The following is a 20,683-nucleotide window of genomic DNA, read 5'->3' on the forward strand; positions in this document are numbered from 1 at the left end:
TGGCACCCAGCACACCACTCTTCTGCTGTGCATAGCTAGAGCCAGTTGCAGGTCCTTTCCTAGATTGTTTACTCTGATGGCAGCTGCTCAGCATGTCAACTAACTATGCCTTAGGGTACGGTTACTCATTTCCCATTATTACATCTCCTGCACCTATCTCTCTTCAGGTATTTTCATATAATATATAGAACATACATATAACTAGTCACTGTTTTAATGACAGATGTTTTCCTTCCAGCCACTTCTGGGGAGGAGAGGGTAAGCTATAAGACTGGTTGACTTTCCCCTTGTGATTATTTTTATCTGGGAGCAACACGGAGCTTTGTTTCAGACTACCAACTACATCATGGCTGGAGAAATGAGATTCTTAACATTACCACCAAAGACAAAATGCATGACAAGATGTAAAGCCAAAGGGCTGGATCCTCAGCTGGCATAAATTTTAAATCATTGACTATGTTTTGGTAGCTTAAGTGAAAGCCCAGCATTCAGAGAAGTAAGGATTGAAAAGTGTGCTGTCACCACAGCTGCTTTATGCAGACATATTCCCAAACAACTACTTACTGAAAACAAGTCACACGCAAAATACATCTTCGTATTAACAGCAAAAGGAGTAAAGGGCATTTTCTTTCCAGTGCCCTGTCCCATTTTGTGTGTGAGCTACAATATTTCAAATCTCAACAGCTACTACACGTTCCCTTTGGAAAATGCATTTAGGACCAACTCTTGGATTCCTTACTGAGGCAAGACTCCCACTGAAATCAACAAAAATTAGTGATAAAAACTGTGAAATCTTGGAACCACATAACTAGGGTAGAGGCAGGCAGGCAGCATGTATGTGAGTATCGCTCATTACTGTTCAGCAACCTCCTCTGGTATATGCAAAGGGTTTTTCCAAAGGGCAAGCTACTCCATTAGGGGCCTGATCCAAAATCTTTGCATTGACTTCAGTGGGTTTGGCTCATGCCCTAGCACAACATGAATTCAGGAAGAAAATGTGTAAAAACAATGTTTAAACTATAAGAGTCAATGGGCAAAATTCAATTTCAGAGATCCACAGATTCCAAGGCCAGAAGGAACTGTTCTGATCATCTAGTCTGACCTCCTGTATAACACAGGCCATAGAACTCCCCCAAAATAATTCCTAAAGCATCTCTTTTAGAAAAACATCCAATCCCAATTTTAAAAGTGTCACTGATGGAGAAGAAATCTGCCATGACACTTGGTAAGTTGTTCCAGTGGTTAATTACTCTGTTAAAAATGTACACCTTATTTCCAATTTTGTCTAGCTTCAACTTCCAGCCTTTGGATCACATTATACCTTTCTCTGCTAGACTGAAGAGAGCATTATTAAATATTTGTTCCCCCTGTAGGTACTTATTGACTGTAATCAAGTCACCACTTACGTTCTCTTTGTTAAGCTAAAAAGAGTGAGCTCCTTCAATCATGATAAGGGATGTTTTCTAATCCTTTAATCATTCTTATGGATCTTCTTGGAACCCTACAATTTTATCAACATCCTTGACTTGTTGACACCAGAATTGGACACAGTATTCCAGTGGTCACACCAGGGCCAAATACAGAGGTAAAATAACCTCTTTACTCCTACTCGAGATTGTATCCAAAGATTGCATTAGACCTTTTGGCCACAATGTCATACTGGGAGCTCATGTATAGTTGATTAGCCACCATGGCCCTCAAATCTTTTTTAGAGTTACTGCTTCCCAGGATAGAGTCCCCCATCATGTAATTATGGCTACGGCTATGATTATGTCACAGAAGTCACATTGACCTCCATGACTTTTTCTGCCCTGGAGCTGCAGCTCCAAGCCAGCCCCGCCCATGCATCTCCCATCCCCTGGGTTGGTGTGGGGGGACTTTGCAGTTGCTCAGCTGCCGCAGGCAGACGGCAGACCCTCACAGCAGCCCAGCCCCACAGGTAGGGGGGCCCCAGAGTTCCCAGGCACCACAGCAGTGGGGGACCTGGGAGCCCCTGCAGCAGTGAGCGCTGAACCAGCCTACCCCTTTTGTCAGGGATATTTTTAGTGAAAGCTGGAGACAGGTCACAGGCTTCTGTGAATTTTTGTTTTTGCCTGTGACCTGTCCATGACTTTTACTAAAAATATCAGTGGCAAAAACTTAGCCTTAATTATGGCCTACAATCTTTGCTACCAGATACATACATTTACCTTTAACCATACTAAAATGCATGTTTGTTTGTGCACAGTATACCAAGCGATCCAGATTGCTCTGTATCAGTGACCAATCCTTGTCATTATTTATCACAGCCCGAATTTTTGTGTCAGATGCAAACTTTATCAGTAATGAATTTGTTTTCTTCCAGATCATTAATAAAAATGTTAAATAGTGTAGGGCCAAGAACCAATCCCAGTAGGACCCCACTAGAAATACACCAGTTCGATGAGGATTCCTCCTTTAGAATGGCATTCTAAGACCTGTCAGTTAGCCAGTTTTTAATCCATTTAATGTGTGCCATGTTAATTTTATTTCATTCTAGTTTTTTTTAATGAAAATGTCATGGTACCAAGTCAAATGCCTTACAGAAGTCTAAGTATATTACATCAGTACTATTACCTTGTACAACCAAACCTGTAATCTCATCAAAAAAATATATGAAGTTAGTTTGACAGGATCTATTTTCCATAAAACTATGTTGAGATTGACATTAATTATATTACCCTCCTTTCATTCTTTATTAATCAAGTCCTGTATTAGCTGCTCCATTATCTTGCCTGGGATCCATGGCAGAAGGACAGGCCTATAATTACCTGGGTCACCCTGTTTACCCTTTTAAAATATTGGCACAATATTAGCTTTCTCCCAGTCTTTTGGATCTTCTCCAGTGTTCCAAAACTTATTGAAAATCAACTTTAATATTCCAATGATCTACTCATTAGCTCGTCTAAAACTCTTGGATGCAAGTTATCTGGACCCACTAATTTTAAAATGTCTAACTTCGGTAGCTGCTGTGTAACATCCTCCTGAGATATTAGTGGAATGGAAAGAGTGTTATCATATGATATGACTACATCATCTGTTTTTTTCAAATATAGAACAGAAATATTTATCGAACACTTCCTTTTCTGCATTATTATTAATAATTCTACCATATCTATCTATCTAGTAATGGACCAAGACCATTGTTAGGATTCTTTTTGTTCCACATATACTTGAAAAACTCCTTCATATTATCCCTAACTCTGTTGACCATAGATTTCTCCCTGTGTCTCCTTGCTTCCCTTATCAATTTTCTACAGTTCTTACTTTCTGATTTATATTCATTACTATGAACTTCCCCTTTCTTCCATTTGTAATATATTACCTTTACTTTCCTTCTAAACCATGTCTGTTTTTAATCAATAGGGGCTTCTTCCTCGATTGTGGGATTATGGCTTTTTGGGCATCTAGGAAAATATTCCTAAACAATTCCCAATTATCATTCATATTTTTATGATTAAATTCTTCCTCCCAGATGATTTGGCTCATAATTGTTTTCAGCCTTGTGAAAGTGGCCCTCATAAAGCATGAAGGATATATATATCGCAGGTGTGGACTTGATTCTGTTTGCACATTATAAATGTGATCAAGTCATGATCACCTGTACCTAAGTTACTGTCAAGATGTCTGTAGTGGCTCAGGAGTGTGAGTACCAACCCCAGTGCACACTATTGAGAAACAGGGCACTCACCGCAAATTGCTTGTGAGTTCTATACTTAAATTTCCCCAACCAAGTTTCAAGTGTGAACACCTCAGGCACTATAGCTTCCTTAACATGGTGTCACAGACAGTCCTCTTGGGTATTCCAACCTATCTTGCCACCCAGGTAAAGCTTGCCTTTCTGATAGATGGTCCCTTACATCAAAAATCACAACAATGTTCACGTTATTCCCAGTTCCAAAGGACCAGTCACTTATCCCAGATCACTTGCACTTTAGATCCTACACCAAAAACAACGCTTCTAGCCAATTCTGTAATAAATTAACTAATTATTTATTATCCAAGAAATATGAGTTATTTACAAGGTTAAAGCAGATAAACACACACACAAATGAGTTACAGTCTTAGGTCCCAAAAAAGAATAGAAGCTGCTATAATATGCAAACTCCATAAGTACTCCTAAGGTTCACCCAGGCCAGGCACTGGGGATCCCTTGTTTATGCTTAGAAATCTTGCTCTCTCCAAGTACAAGCAACATAGACATACAGTTCTCCCCCAGAGTTCAAACTGATGGGATAAGTCCACCTGCATATCTCCTCTTCATGGGTGTGTGCGGTGGGAAGAGCAATCAACAAAGTCTTTGTTCTTTGATGTTTCACAATGGTTCATTTGGTTCCAATGACCCTTCTTAGTGGGGAAGACATAACACCCTCTGTGGAAAACTAGTATTTCACACTTGGACATGCTTCTCTCCCGACTGGTGGTTTCAGAACAAACGCACACTTTTGCAGTCACAGAGCAAATACTTAAATATTACCTTATAAATGGGATACAGATATTATAAGTAAGCCTATGATTTAGTCATGGGTATTTTTAGAAAAAGTCATGGACAAGTCATGGGCAATAAACAAAAATTCACAGCCCCTGACCTGTCCATGGCTTCTACTATAAATCACTTTTGTCACCTTTGTCTGGCTTGTCCTTGTCCATCCCTCCACAAACGCAAGTCGATGCCACATCATTCTATTTAATTGCGAGGCATGTTCTTTCCATTTCTGGCCAAAGAGTTTTGTCATGGGATTGGCACAGCGCATTTTTGGTCTGTCCAGTGGTCACTTGTGGTCTCTGGAGATCCAGTCACTGGTGCGGTTGTCCACCTATTGTCTTGCCTGTGCACTAAATGACCTGCCCATCTTTGTTTTGCGTCGTACATTGCCTGCACTACATCGGTAACCTCTGTACGCCTTCTGATCGCATCATTCGGTATGTGATCATGGAGTGATATCTTGCACATTCACCTTTCCATTGCTCTCTGGGTGACAGCAAATTTTTCTTCCTCTGTGTTCGTCGTTGACCAGCTTTCTGCTCTGTATATCATTGCTAGCAGAACAGTGGAGTTAAACAGTTCTTTCCTTTCCTTCACGGGCAGTTCATCATCCATTTGAGACGTCTTTATCTTGTTGAAATTTGCCCACCCCACCTTTCTGCAGCTGAGCAGAGACAACCCTACTATAAATACCCCTGATTAAATCTTCGCTGTTCTGGCAGCCCTGGGGTCAGCCACACTGGCCACTGCAGAAGTCATGGAGGTCATGGGAAAGTAATGGAATCTGTGACTTCCACAACCTCCATGACAGACTCACAGCCTTAATTATAAAAGTGAGATTAATGTATGTAGCAACCTACTAGCATTTCATAAATTTGAAACACATTTTTATGAATCTAATATATATTTTAACATTACTAACACTCATGAGAGCCAGACTGAATTCCAGCTATGCATTTGTCAATTGAGGCCAAGAGGCATGGGCAGTAGGTATAATACGCCAGGGAAAGCTCTGCCTTCCCTGATGATGACACCGACCTGCCACCAGACACCTGGCCCCAGCCCTTCCCCGGGACCCTTACTGCCTCCTCCACTCCACACGCCCCCCCCCCAGGTCCCTGCTGCTTGCCATGTCCCCCCTCCTCCTCGGAACAGGAGAGTGAGGAGGGATACAGAGAGCCGGCAGACTGGTGAGGCTCTGCTGAGCACTGGGGCCAGCAGCTCGATGGGGGGCAGGGTCTTCAGGGGCAGGAGGAACTGGCTCTAGGGGGATGGTGGCTCAGCCTGGCCTGACTCTGGAAAGGGGATGGCGACTTGGCTTGTCAGGCACTTGCGGGCTGGGGGGGCACGGAGGGGGGGAGGCGGTAGCTCTGCCCAGCGCCATGGCTGGCCTGGCACTCAGGGAGACTGGTGGCTCAGCCCGCACCTGGGGCCGGCAGTGGGGGTGGGGGGAAGGGGAGGAGGGAAGATGGCTCGGCCTAGCGCTTTCGGGGGGCGGGGGGTCAGGAGGGCCGGCAGCAGCGGCTCAGCCCAATTTATGGCTTGGGCAGACGGGCGAGGGCTCCTCTGGTCGCGGGAGCCCCTCAGAGTCAGGGCTTCTCCTTTTACACAGTAGAAGGGGGATTTCAGGGGTCTGGCATGAGGGGGCGGGGCCTTGGGTGGAAGGGGTGGGGCTGGCAGGCTAGCCTCCCCAAAGCGGTATGCATTTGTGGTTATAGTCAGGTTCACCTGCCGCCCATGCCAAGAGGCCTTGACATAGGCTGGCATCTGGTCTGCAAGCATCACAGTTACCATTAAATGTTTAGTTCTGTGATCAATTCTTTATCTCGCAAGTATCTCATGTACATTAAAGAAAACCGAATTTGGCTTTTTGTATCCAAATGAAGTTATTTTTTTTTAAATCCCTCCATTCAAAAGAAAGAAAATTAAGTAATAAAGAGTGTGGAGATGTTTATGTGAGGCAATATGCTGCATGAGCTTCTGTCAGGAAGTGCAGGCTTCCTGTACCACTTTAATAATCATTGCTACAATACTTGGAGTCAGCTCTGTGTGTATATAACTTCCTGTCTTGCTAGTACAAGATTATGATGTGAGCAAGTCTAATTGAGTTATTCACACGGAGAGCCAAGCAATTTGACATTTGTGGTGGGTACTTTAGATGTACAGGTATGGGTCATCTTCTCTTCCTGATAGAGGCTGCAGAGTCACTATGAGTTATTCTGTCACTTTAGTGGTCTGTGATTCTCTAATCAAGGACATCAGAATGAGAAAGTAGTGTCACATGTATTGTATAAATAGCAGGCTCACAAGTAAATTCACAAGATGTGACAGCCTACAGACCACCTGAATAGGCCCCATGGAATCAAATCCTAAAACCTGCAACTCTCAGTAGTCTCTGAAGAGCTCTCACAGTACTTCTTATTTCATGATGCTGTCCCCTGCTGATTTGTCAGATTTCCACACAGAAATATGGTGTTTCAATAATACATTTCAGAGCTTTAACTCCCATTGAGTCTTTCTACAGCTGCTACTGAGCAGCCAAAGCAGGAATCAATGCAAGGACAAAATAACTCCTTCAGAAGCTGTGCTGCAAGGGAGAGACAGCCAGCCAAATCAGGAACTATGCATGCAAACAGATCTGCCTCTACAAAGCTGGGGATGTCCCTTTCCTAGGACCTCACGCCCTGTGAACTCCACAGAACCAGAGGAGAACATGGTAGGGTAGGAAGAAAAAAGAAGGGCAGCAAACCTCACAGAAACACCCTGCGTCTCAGAGTCTTTCACACTCATTTCTCTGCAAGAGATGGTAATCTTCTAGGTCACAGTTATTGGATTATGGGTCATATTCTGCACTCTTTTACAGTCAAAACACTGAACTCAGTGAAAGTGTTGCTCAAGTAAGGAGTGCAGAACAGGGACCTACACTGCATACCATGAAACACCCTAATTACTGATTCAGCCCAAAGTTTGTTATGATTCCTTAGGCACTATAAGAAACTAGCTGGTAAATATATGATTAGGATATATGTAAAATGCATTACAGACATTTCATTTACTGCTGGTTTCTTTTAACCTGGCAAAGTAGATTCAAGTGTGGAAAGTGCCTATACTTTACAGAAAGAGTTTGAAATTCAGTGAAGGCAGAAAATTCCTGGGTTGACATTCCACCTTTATTCAAACCAGCCTGAACTCTGAATTCATTTGCATTTGTGGTTATAGTCAGATTTTCAGTGTACTTAAGAATGTTGTTTTAATAATACGTGAAGTTCTACAGCACCTGATCTAAATATCTCTGGTAAGTACTTAACAAATGTTCATTGAGGCTCACAGCACTAAGGCAAGATATACAGGGATTATGTGACCCATCACTGAAATGTAGACACCTTTGTAGTGGAACGCAGAAGCTCTTTAACAGTGCATGGTTGCAATACACTATCTAAGTCAGGGGCAAACACTGCTCCCAGCTGAAACACCTCGGGTAGTTTTGGTAAGTAGTATGTAATTACCCAAGTTGGAATTTAAACATCCTTCCTCTAATGAAAGAGACCATGAGATCGCTAATAGCCAAATGTCAGTTCACCTCATTCAAAAGTCAGCACCTGCAATTTCAACTGCCATCTAATGCCATTCCAGTAATCAATTCAGTACTATTTCAGACTTTCCCTCTGAATTTCTTCTTTTGCAGGTAAACATAGACCAGTGATATTAAGATACTGAAAGTTGAAAACACTTTTCTTTTTTCTTGTTTATAGCTCCTTGTCTGGAAAATACAGTAAATGGACTAGAAATTACAGCAAGCACCAGTAGGAGAAAGCACATTCTGGCAAAGCTAAACAGTAACAATTTTATATGGCGAGGTGATAGCTTCATGTACAATGGAAAGTAATGCAGCAAACTGATCACACTGCACGTACCTTTTTTAGTCTGGCTTCTTTAAAAAAATTGTTAATGTCAGCTGGCTTGGGCATTTCCAATCCTCATATTTTCCATAGCCGTCACTGGAAACTTTTATCAAGCGGTTTATGATATCTTGTGATTTAAAATGGGCTTGTCAAAGTCCCACACCATAGGCTCTTCACAGGATGTCATGGTCGATGGCAAATTGCCCCCACAAGCTTCACTGGTAACTTTTCAAAGCAAAACAAGCATAAGCCACAGGTTTCTTCCTCTTCTGACTAAGAACTAATTTTGATCTTATCTCCCTGAAGTTTGCCCTTCTCTTTCCCTTTTTATAGTGTGAGATTTGTTAAATACTGTATCTTTCTTTATTGGTCAAATAATTCAAGTTTCACCAGGTGTAATAAGGCCACTTAACCTTTTGAATGCTATGCTACACAGATTCTTAGTAAACTTTGTTGCGGTGCTATGCTAACATATACTCATCTTTAAAATGACTCCAACTCAAGCAGCTCCCTCCAGTTCCAAAACAGCTGCCTAACCCACCCACAACCTTGTGGTTATGGGAACATCCCAGCCATATCTCAGCTGCCTAACTTTTTCTTCTCTTTCAGCTGCCTAAAGGTCATGCAACCTCCACCCAAGAAACCCAGCTAAAGCCCCTTTCCCACCCCAGGTGTCATCCATCCAGAAATTAGGTCAGAGTAAAGGTCAGTTGTCTTGCTGCAGCTGACCCCATTAGGTGTCTTCTCTCCACTTGTTCATTTGCAAGCAGCATATGAGGAATTGCATAAACACAGCAACTGTGATACAAGATAAATAGGAATGCATGACTAACTCTTGAGATCAGATTTGAGCTCTTGTTTTTGTAAAGCTCTTTGTTTTGTTTTTCTATACCTGAAAGACTTATAATAATGATTTGCACTGAGATTATACAGCAAAAGATGCCAAAGCTCTTTTACAAACATTACTTAATTCTTACAATGTCCTATTTCCATTTTAGAGATGGAAAAAATGAAGCAGAGAGAGGTTAACTTATAAGTAACTTGCTCATGCTCACACAGTGAAAACATGGTAGAGCTAGGACTAACACTTAAGAGCTCTAACTCAGAGGCCTATGTGCTAACCATTATACTATACTTCCTCTCTTATCTAGACTTAGACTACATAGAGAATGGATGTTCTTATTACTTACACCGAAATATTTCATCCAAATCCCTCACATGTTAATTAAATGAAACTGGGTCATCATCCCAGATAGGGGGTATAAACAAACCAAAAATGGTGAAGAGGGAATAAAAAAACTGAACACGTTAGTGTGACTTTGAAAAGAACACGCATGAAAAATAAACTTGGAAAAATACTCAGTCCTAAGGGAGGGACACTACCTAATATGTGTCTTTAGAGAATCTTCTAATGACAAGAATGTAGTGTTCACTGTGGAAAAGAAGAGACAGGACTCACTTGTGAAGGATATAAAGGTTGCTGCTGCATACAGAAGGAACCTGTAGCACTCCTTGGATATCTAGCTACCACACTGATTAAAACAATCGAGTATCATCACACAGGGTTTCTCTTAAATCTTAGCCAAGAACGGTGACTACACTACAAGCAAAACATGGCAAAACATGAATAGGGAGCTCAACATAAAAAATGTGTAGGGATGCCAGGTTGGTTCTTCAGATTTTTCACACCTCACAAGAGGACATTTGTAACATCAGAGGCTCTTCTGGTGCTATGTATTCATTAAGAAAAAATATCCTAATCAGTATTTTATTATTGTACTGCTCACTGTGGTTAATAATTTATCCATCTGTAAATAGGAATAATACTTAGCACCTGTATAGTGTTTTTCATCTGTAGATCTCAAAGTGCTTTACAGAAGTGGGAAAGCACTGATAACTTCAATTTTAACAGATGAGGAAACTGAGGCACAGAGAGATTAGGGGTTCGATTGTGGAGTCCTTCCTTACACTGGCAAGCACTCAAGTAGTTCCACTGGTTTCAGTTGGACTATTCCCATGAGTAAATGTTCCACAATCTGGTCCAAAGTGACTAGCCCAGAGTCTCACAGCAAGTCCACAGCAGAGAACCTATTACACACTTCAGTGTAGTAAACCAAAAACAGTACTAAAAATACAGAAATGTTCTTCTTTTCAGATCACACCATCCAGTCTGCTTTTTGCTGCTGCTGCTGTTCGGTGCAGAAAAGGTAACTCAAAGTTTAGCTTCAACTCGCTAGTAATTAAGCTAATCAGAATAAGTCATTTGCTTTCAAACTAGTCACATATAAAAGCTTCTAAAACCCCTCAGTTTTCAGTAAATCTGCTGAAATTTTAAACATTTACAGACCTTTTCCCTCTCCCACAGCTAATCTGTTTGGTGATATATATTCTCATAAGCACTGTTTTTATTCTCCAAAATTAGAGCAGTGAGGACAAAGTTGAGCCTGGACAATGATGAAGACTTGATGGCTGGATACTCAATGTCACAACAGCTCTCCTATGTGTCTACCCAAAAGCACAGAGTAAGTAAAATCATACAGATTCAGGAAACTGAAGGACAAAGAGGTTAAATGACGTATCCAAGTCCAGACACTGAATATATGCCAGAGCAGGCACGAGTGCAGAGGTTCTCAAACTGTGGTCCATGGATAGTGGTCCATGAACTCCATTTAGGTGGTCCATGGATAGTTCCTTCTAAGGTGCATGCCTGGGTGGCTGCACACAAGAAAATGAAGGGCCACCCACCAAATTAGTAGGTGCCTGGACCCTGGAGAAGACACACATGTAAGGTGAGGTGGTGGCCTTGGAGGAAATGGGGGTAAGTGGGAGGGGGCAGTGGGGTGAATAGAAGGGGTGGGGGGAATTTGGGACGTGCAGGGCTGCGGCGGCCAGAGAAAGAGGCGACTTTCCTCAGCTCCAGGGTTCCAGCTGCCGGAAAGAGACGGCCCTCCTTCCCAGCCTCAGCTGTGTGGCTGCTGTGGTGGGGGAGAGACCCCCCTTCTTCCCAGCCCCAGCTCAGGGGCTGCCATGGCTGGGGAGAGAAGGCACATCTATTGCAACAGAAAGGTAAGACTACTGATGTTAAAATATGAGTTGTGTGCTTTTATTTGTAGAACAAAAAAAGTTAATTATTATTAAGGGTTTTTTTATATAGTCCTTTTATCCAAAGTGCTTTACAATAGTTAGCTAACGGTACAAATAACATTTGGAAAGATCATTAAGTGGTCCACTGAGACCCTCCACTGAGATCACCTTCAAGTGGTCCGTGAAAAAAAAGTTTGAGAACCACTGCACTAGTGTAACTAACTCCCTGCCAAATCTTTAAAGTTGCAGTAATACATACTTCATATAAATATTGTAAAGAGTATTTTAATAAGAGTGCAAAGATTTAGAAGATTTACATTGTTATGTATTTTTTCCAGACACGAAAGACCTGAGTATGGTCTTACTTTCATTTGGCCTAACTCTACGGACTTCAATGAGTTCCTCCCAACTTTACAACAGTGTAACTGAGCGCAAAACCAGGCCCTATGTTCATGCAAAACAAAATGTTTGTATTCCTGCTGATATGTTAAGCATGTATGCAGTGTTCTCCAAACCCAGCTGGTGTAATTCAATGGAGCTATTCTGATTTACATCAGCTGAGGCGCTGTCCCAGAATTCATACCGCATTAATGTAACTGCAAGCACTTTGGTGGGGGAAATGCTCTACTTTGGCTACAGTAACACTACATGCATATTATTTATTTATTTGTCAGTGTAACTTTGGCTTGAGTAACAGTTATCCAAGTGCAATCAACAGTACTCTGTTGCCTTCTTGCAAGTGCAACTGACCGGACGATAAGGCGTAGGGAGGAAGGAATCGTTATCAGTTTCTTTCAGGAACAGAGACAACATAAAAATAAAATAAAATACTACTACTAATAATAATACTAATAATAAGCAGGGAAAGAAATGCAAACCAATTATGATACTTTTTTCTCTCAACAGCATGACAGGCAATTTGTTCAGCAATCAAAAAGGAAGCCACCACCAGCGTTACCCCCACAGATCCCTGGAGAGTATGAAGAGAAAATCAGAGTCATTGCACTCTATGATTTTTTTGCCAAAGGACCCTGTGACTTAACACTCAGGAAATCAGAAGAATACATTATCCTTGAGAAGTATGACCCCCACTGGTGGAAGGCAAGAGACCAGTACGGGTAAGAGAGGAGGCATGTTTGGACCCATTTGTTTCTATTTATCTTCCTAAAAAAACCCCCAAAAAACAAAAATACAAAAATTAGAGGCATAAATATATTTTAGGGCCCGATTTTAAAGTGTTCAGCTCCCAGTTAGGCATCTATATGAAGCAGCCAGATTTTGAAAAACATTCAGCACACAGCATCTCCCATTGAGAATAATGGGAATCTAGAATCTAGACAGACACACACCAGGCTAAACAAGAACAGTATTTGGGAATTTGAGAAGAGAGTGAGTTGCTGGCTGCTGAGCAGTTCTGGAAACCTGGCAACTTCATTTAGGACCTGTTGGGTGCCGAGCTCTTTTGAAAATCTGGTGCTTCATACTTAATTTGTAAAGTATTTTACAATACAGTGAATCAGAAGAAAGTTTATGTGAGTGTGACGGAATGGCATTCAGATAAAATAGCAACTACAGTCATATAGGTAGCTAGATCAGGGGTGGGCAAACTTTTTGGCCTGAGGGCCGCATCGGTTTTCTGAAATTATATGGAGGGTTGGTTAGGGGAGGCTGTGCCTCCTCAAACAGCCAGATATGGCCGGCCCCTGCCCCCTATCTGACCCCCCTGCTTCTTGCCACCTGACAGCCCCCCCAGGACTCCTGCCCCATCCAACCCCCCGTTCCCTGACGGCCCCCCGAGGACCCCTGCCCCACCCCCCCTGCTCTCGGTCTCCTGACAGCCCCAGGACCCCCTGCCCCAACTGCCACCCCATCCAAACCCCCTCTCCTTCCTGACTGCCAACCCCGTGGAACACCTGCCCCACCCACCCCCCCGCTCCTTGTCCCCTGACTGCCCCCTGCTGCCCCATCCAACCCCTCCTCTCCTTCCTGACTGCCCCCCTGGGACCCCTGCCCCCATTCAACCCCCATTCCCCACCCTCTGACCACACTGACCCCTATCCATGCCCCTGACACCCCCTGAACTCTCCTGCCCTCTATCCAACCCCATCCCTACTCCCTGCCCCCTTACCGCACTGCCTGGAGAATCGGTGGCTGGCAGTGCGGCTGCACCAAGAGAGGCAGCCGCGCCACGCAGCACAGAGCATTGCACCGCACAGCGGCGTGGCTGCAGGGGAGGAGGGACAGCCTCCCGGGCCAGGAGTTCAGGGGCCAGGCAGGACAGTCCTGTGAGCCGTAGTTTGCCCACCTCTGAGCTAGAGAGATGAACGACAATTAAGCAAATTTCTGCTCTCAGTCACACTTGTGCCTATCTTCCCATCTAGTTTCATACAGTGATATATTGAAGTTACTAGGGTTGCACCATTGTGGCTGAGAGCAGAATTGTAGAAAGGGTATGTAATTCAGTAAAATATTGTTTTTGGAGTTAGGTCTGCCTGAACCAAAATCCTAGATCCAAATACCCCTGAACTTTAAAAAAAGTCTGGATCTGAACTTCACTTATGGTCCTCTTCCTACAGTAATGCTTTCATTGTGTCCCCCTTCTCTCAGCTTAATGTCTTCATCCACACCTCCTCCCCTTATGTTTGGAATAGCTGCTTTTTTTTTTATGTGCCAAATAACCATCCCCTCCTAATTCAAATCCCACCTCTAAACACACTTCTTCCTAGAGGCTCAGTGATACTCCACCAGATACATAAAAAGAATTTGCCTTGTTCAGAGATTAGACAGTTATCTGGTGTACTGTGCATCTGAACCGCAGTGTATGTCCAAATTAGGAACTGTACAGTGACAAGCTTGCTGAAATACATAATAACCTTGAACGCACTGGTTGTTTTTGAAGGTGGGATTTAAAATAATTGGCAATTATGTAAAATGTAGGTTTATATATATATATATATATATATATATATATATATATATATATATATATATATATTACAACTCAATCTACTTTCTAATGTGTGCACTGGCCATGCGTATGCGTTCAAAGGTAGAATCTAGGCTTCAGTCCCACCTGGTGGGTCTTATGCAGAGCTGGCAACACAAATTCACCCATTTTCTGGTTTTCCAGAGAACAGTCCCATACTGAACAATTCATACAGTCAGTATTTGCCCATCATCTGCCCTTTGAAAAATCACCAGGTTGATAAGAAGAATCTTGGGGTCTTCCTTCAATGACTGTCTGAATTCACAGAAGCATAACTCATACTTAATATGTGGCCAAAGCGTTAGTTGCCTTCTTCTTAAGTGAAAGGAATATTCACATTTTAATCCCAGTAATACTTTACATTGTGTTATATCTTTCATTTGTATTTATTTTAGTAATGAAGGCCTAATTCCCAGCAATTATGTAACTGAGAACGAGCGAAATAATTTAGAAGCATATGAGTAAGTACACTTGAAAATGATTATTGTGTCTCCTCCCTGAGAATTGGTTAGGACTGTACATTTTTAGGTCCTGATCTTTCAGTCCTTACTGGAAGTCAACAGGAATTTGCCTGAGTAACGACTGCAGGACTAAGTCCCTTATTTTTTCTTATAAATCATCATCCTAAAAATGAATTCACCATTTGTCTTCCAGTTTTCATGATTCTGCTCTATTCAAATCAATGGCTGTTTGCTATGAGACTAGAATGTCATAAACACTGGTAGCTCATAAACAATAAATAGTATAACTGCATCTGTTTGCATAAGTCAAGATGTCACAATCTGGATGTTTCCTATTTGCTAGCACTCACAGCCAGATACTATTATACTCTGATCTTTTCCTGTTTTGTACATTTCAATGAATAGCCAGTACTCACTTCAACATATTTAAGGTTCATTGACTGGTGAGGAAGAGTAAAATTCTCAAATATTCTAGCCAGAGATGGGCCTGAGACACCAAGTGTAAATGCAAAATTTCCCAAACTTCTGGGTGTTTATATCCAGGATTTTACTTAGTCTCAACTTTAAACACAACAAATGGGAAAAAATATTGAAAATCATCAGGCTAGACTTGACACCAGTAAAGCTGCCCTCTTTTCCCAACCACAATCCCATCACATATTCAATTATGAGACACTATATGAGCAAAAATTCTACACATTGGACTGTAAACCCGCCAATTTATCAAAGGCAGAAGACTGGACCCTCTAACAACTCTTATGGCATGTGCAAGAAACCACCACACTTCACATTGTTACTGTGTAGGAGTTTTTAAAATAAATTAGCGAGTGAGACCCAGAATGCTGGATAGGCACATTTTAAAAATATAACTATGAAACAGGAAACACTTATTTTATGAGGAAGCTAATGGGGTTCTTTCACTAGTTAGGGCGAGCTGAGTGATAGTAAGGGGCAAAGTTAAAACTGGTAGTGGAACTTTAAATATTTCCAGACTTTCTGACATTTTGATTTTTTAAACTATGACTTTAACATTTTCACTTTTCAACATTGTTTTTTTAACCTTAGCTCTGAATTTTCTCATTCACAAATATCTTGTTTTTGTTTGTGTTATTATTATAGCGGAGATGGTCTTATAAAGTGGTTTAAAATTAATAGCTGTTTGTTTACAACCATAGCTTTATATTAACCACGTTTTTGGTTTGGGAATAGTATAATGGTTAAGAAGTGTTGCTCTTTACAATAGAGTCGATAAGTATTTTTATTAAAACAGCTTGAAATCAGAACATAATTTAGCTGTCTTTTCTTGGTCATTTATTGTAGGTGGTACTGTAAAAACATAACCAGAAATCAGGCAGAACTTCTACTAAGGCAGGAGGTAATTCAGTTGGTTTATAAACTTTCATTGTTTGTAAAGTTACCCACAATCTAAATTATTCTGTCAGTATTACAAGACGCATCATGAAGAGTTCAGCCATTAAATCCAGAGCTAACTGTACAATAAGATAGAGTACTTTAAAATGAAGGGATGTCTTGGTGGTCTAAACATCAGGTATGGAATACTTAGACTCCGTAGAACTTGTTCTGTTTAGGTCTCTAACTTCCATATTAGATAAACTGAGTTCTATGCAGTTTACTGTGCGTGTCTTTTGAGTGAGACTTTAAAAACTGAAATCTGTCTGCTCTGTATGAACATTAAAAATCTCACAGTCTCTTAGTTAACATAGAGGTTTGCCCCAGTATCCTTAACTAAAATTTCTACTCCTCTTATTGTCATGCAGCATGTTGTGGCCCACTTAGTCCTGCCCATAGGCAATTGTGTTTTATTGGTGCTATTTTATATATTTTGTGTGAAGCAATGTGGAACCCTTGGGAAGAAAAGTGCATGTCAATATAAAATACAACTGTATCTATGACTTCAAATTGTTACTATTTTAGAGAGAATAACAGAGTTTTGCTCAGGGGCCAACACAGGGATTGGATAAAATACAGCTCAGCCAGAGGGAGTGCACAGAAACATACAGAATTATAGGTGTTAAAGAGGAAAAATAACAGCTCTTATATAATCCAGTCTACCACCCTGCTTTACAGTATATTTTCTAGTGATTTGTGTGGTCTATTTTTCAGTGCTCCAAACATGGAGCTTCCAGCACTTCCCATGGGAGAGTATTCAAATATATTTAACTCTGAGAACTCTTCTGATATTCAGTCTAATTTTTCCATTTCCATTTCTCAATTTCATTCCATTACTATTAGTTATAATCCCATGAATCACTCTAAATGATTCCTAGTCACCATGGCATTATCACCCTTCAAATATTTATAGATTTGTATGTCCTATCTTTAGTTTTGGGTTAACCAAGTCAGATATTTAACTCTGCTCCTCCAGCCAATGGCATGGCTATGACTACAGCACTTAAACTACACTGTACAGCTAAAGCTTACTGCAACCTGCTACACAGGGTTGTGACTACAGGATTTACACAGGTCACACTCCAGCTAGCCAGAGGTCTATCATGCAGATGTCCCACTCACAATTCCCCTTCCACATTAATATGAAGATGAACTGCCAGGGTTTATGGCCTTTCTCCTCCTGGTCCCCTGAACAGAAGCACGAAGCACCACAGTGGTTCCACTACATTTTGGGCCTTCCACAGATGCCAAATAGCCATGAAGTTTTAGCTCTTTATTCTTTAATTGTTTCAAGGGTCTGTATCGCATTAGAGCATAGTGAAGTATAAACATTCACAGAAACAGTGGACTGGGTTAAATGTAAATGTTCAATACATTTAAGATGTTAAATATGAGTTATCTTCAACTTACCACTGATAGTCACCTGTATTTTAATGAATAACAGTGAATTATATCCATGGTGTTGTGCCATTCATCTGGTGTACTGAGTGTATAAGAAAATGTACAGTACAGCACAAGTAGTCTCCAAACACAGTGTTACAAACATAACATATAATATCACCAGGCTTGTGTACTTAGTTCAATGATATAAAGCAATGAAATAGCTCCATATAGGAAAAAGACCCCAATAACTAGAAATAGTAAATAGCTCTATGGCTGTAGAAATTAGGAGGTTAGGTAGAGATCATTAGAGTATTATGTTACTATATAAGTCTTGTGTTCTAATATCATAAACCATGCTAGTAAAGTTTGAACAGTTTGAACATCAGTATCCAACAGTCAAAAGGCATCAATGCTTCTCTTGCATTAAGTAATATCCTTGGAATCACCCAACAGTGATCCACACACAGGTGAATGACTCAGCATTTATATATTCATATTTACTCTAAGATGTTCTCAGAAAAGTACTTAGCTTCCTGCTGTAAAAAAGAGATATCACCTGCATTGTACAATACACTACAAGTGTTAAGTACATTACCTCCTTTTAGAAGTTACTGTTCTTTTAGTCATACAGTTAAAGGCCACAAGGAACCACCACATCATCTGCTCTGACCTCCTGACCTTTAGCTTTCTTTGGTTCCTTTATAAAACATTGAACAGTATTTTGTAATCAGCTGAATGTCTTATCACATGTGAATTTTCTGTCAAACACAAAAGAAAGGATAAACTAAATCTGAATTGCTTTTCAGTCCAAAGAAGGGGCATTTATGGTCAGAGATTCAAGTCAAAAGGGAGCCCTCACAATGTCTGTGTATTCACGATCTAGTGGGTAAGTAATTGCTGCTCTGAATGGTTAAGAATTTAAATAAACAGATGAAAACATATCTTAATTACAATTCTTTGTGAAAGTGGCTTGCTTGCTGCACAATATACATGTACAGTACAATATTGTACAGCATTGTCCATACTGTGTATAGGGAATACTGAAAACCTTGTTGCAAATTACAATCCTTCCAGTTAATTAAAAGGTACATACCAATACTAATGCTCAATGGAGTAATTTTGCCCCAAAAGTTGTGGGGTGGGGACGGCAGATGCAAACGTTCCCATGCAGCACGACAAGATCACCTGCATTTTCCTGAAACCCAAAAGGTTCCAGCATAAGTCCCTTTCATCCATCCAATTAAAATAATAAGCAAACAAGACTTACTGTAGCATCCTCTTGCCTCTCGTCCTATGGTGCAGTCCTTGACTGGCTGGCTCCCATGCAATGCTGTAGCCAGCGCACTGACCTCCTGCTACATCTCCAACCACTCCTCCTTCCCCTTCACGGGAAGCCCCCACCCAGCCTCTCCTGCTACCCAAAAACACCTCTATAGCCTCCTCCCTCTCTCACAAGCCTCTCCTCTCCAAGAACCTCCCAATCTCTCCTTTCCCCAAACTTGCCTCATTCCCTCCCTCACCCCAAATCTCTCCTTCACCCCCTCCCCACGCTGCCTCTCTTACCCATCCCCTCAACCATGCCATCTTGTCTCTTTAGATAGATTCCCCTCATAGCTGCTCCCTAGGGCCTGTTTCCTCCATAACCCTGCCCTCCCCTTTGTGTCTGCCCCATCTATACCTGTGACTCCAATTTGTGCCTGTTCCCCACAGAGGTATCCCCTTGCTTGTCCCTGCCACCCTGTGGGGAGGAAGGGGAGACAGACGCTGCTGCTCCAGTCCTGCTGCTCCCTCAAGCCCCCACCAGCTGGAAAAACCCTCAGAGCCAGCAAGCGCAGGGCCCAGGCAAGGAAGGAGAGAAAGTGGCTGTGCACAGTAGCCATAGCAATAGCAGCAGGGAGGACATAGGGCTCCCCTGCTGCCAGGAGGATGTAATTGCAGTTCTCTGAGGTTCAAAACAATGGCACATTCACCTGCCCCCTATACCTCATCACATATAATCCTGGGCACTGCCTTCCCATCCCACCATGGGAGAGGGCACCAGCCCCTGTGGAGCTCCTGTTCCTGGGGGCACCAATCTCGTGAAAGAGACTGGATCTACCCTGCTCTTGCCCTATGGCAAACCCCGCAGCAGTTACTTGCATGGTGGTGACTGGGCACTGCCAGCCCCAAACTCCCCCTGTCCCACTTGATGATTCCGAGCCACTGATTCCTGGAGTTCCAGACACTCTGGAGTGATAGCTCCTTCTACACAGGCCTCGCTGTACCCCAGCTCCCCCCACTACAGCCACTAGGGACTGGGGAATCAGAGGGTGTGTGACTAATAAAAACCAGGACTTTTAATGTCCTGGGAAGACTTACAGATTTCCTGGGACAGCTACCTAAAAAAGGGATGATTCCAGGAAAACTGAGACAGGTGGCAACCCTATAGACCAGGGGTTCTCAAACTGTGGGTAGGGACCTCAGAGTGGGTCGCAACCTCATTTTAATGGGGTCACCACCCTTTTTAATGGGGTTGTCAGGGCTGGTGCTAGACTTGCTGGGACCTAGGGCCAAAGCCCAAGCCCCACCACCCAGGGCCAAAGCCAAAGCCTGAGGACTTCGGCCCTGGGCAGTGGGGCTCAGACTTCGGCTTCAGCCCTGGGTGGTGGGGCTCAGGTAACAGGCCCCCTTCTTGGGGCTGAAGCCTTTGGGCTTCAGCTTCGGACCCCCCACCCCGGGTGGTGGGGCTCGAGCTTTGGCTCCACCCCATCTCCCAGAATAGCAGGGCTCAGGCTTCGGTGCCCCCTCCTGGGGTCATGTAGTAATTTTTGTTGTCAGAAGGGGGTCGCGATGGAATGAAGTTTGAGAACCGCTGCTTTAGACAGCCCTGGAGGAGTGAGGATGGCTGCTGACAAAGCAGCCTCAAACTTTCTTCTCCACTTCCTCAGCTGCCACCCCTCTTTCCTCTTCACAG

General features: G+C 42.4%; 1 protein-coding gene across 1 annotated transcript in view; it reads left to right on the forward strand.

Annotated features, from left to right (window-relative positions):
• LOC140910001 (tyrosine-protein kinase TXK-like) overlaps positions 1 to 20,683 on the forward strand; it is a 55,292-nt gene that overhangs the window by 1,251 nt on the left and 33,358 nt on the right. Inside the window, exons 2-7 of the mRNA XM_073340103.1 lie at positions 10,562 to 10,613; positions 10,829 to 10,928; positions 12,397 to 12,608; positions 14,872 to 14,937; positions 16,258 to 16,312; positions 18,537 to 18,616. Coding sequence (XP_073196204.1) covers positions 10,562 to 10,613; positions 10,829 to 10,928; positions 12,397 to 12,608; positions 14,872 to 14,937; positions 16,258 to 16,312; positions 18,537 to 18,616 — 565 coding nt within the window. The remainder of the gene's footprint in view (positions 1 to 10,561; positions 10,614 to 10,828; positions 10,929 to 12,396; positions 12,609 to 14,871; positions 14,938 to 16,257; positions 16,313 to 18,536; positions 18,617 to 20,683) is intronic.

This window comes from Lepidochelys kempii, chromosome 4 (genome assembly GCF_965140265.1).
Source record: "Lepidochelys kempii isolate rLepKem1 chromosome 4, rLepKem1.hap2, whole genome shotgun sequence".
NCBI classification, from domain to species: domain Eukaryota; kingdom Metazoa; phylum Chordata; order Testudines; family Cheloniidae; genus Lepidochelys; species Lepidochelys kempii.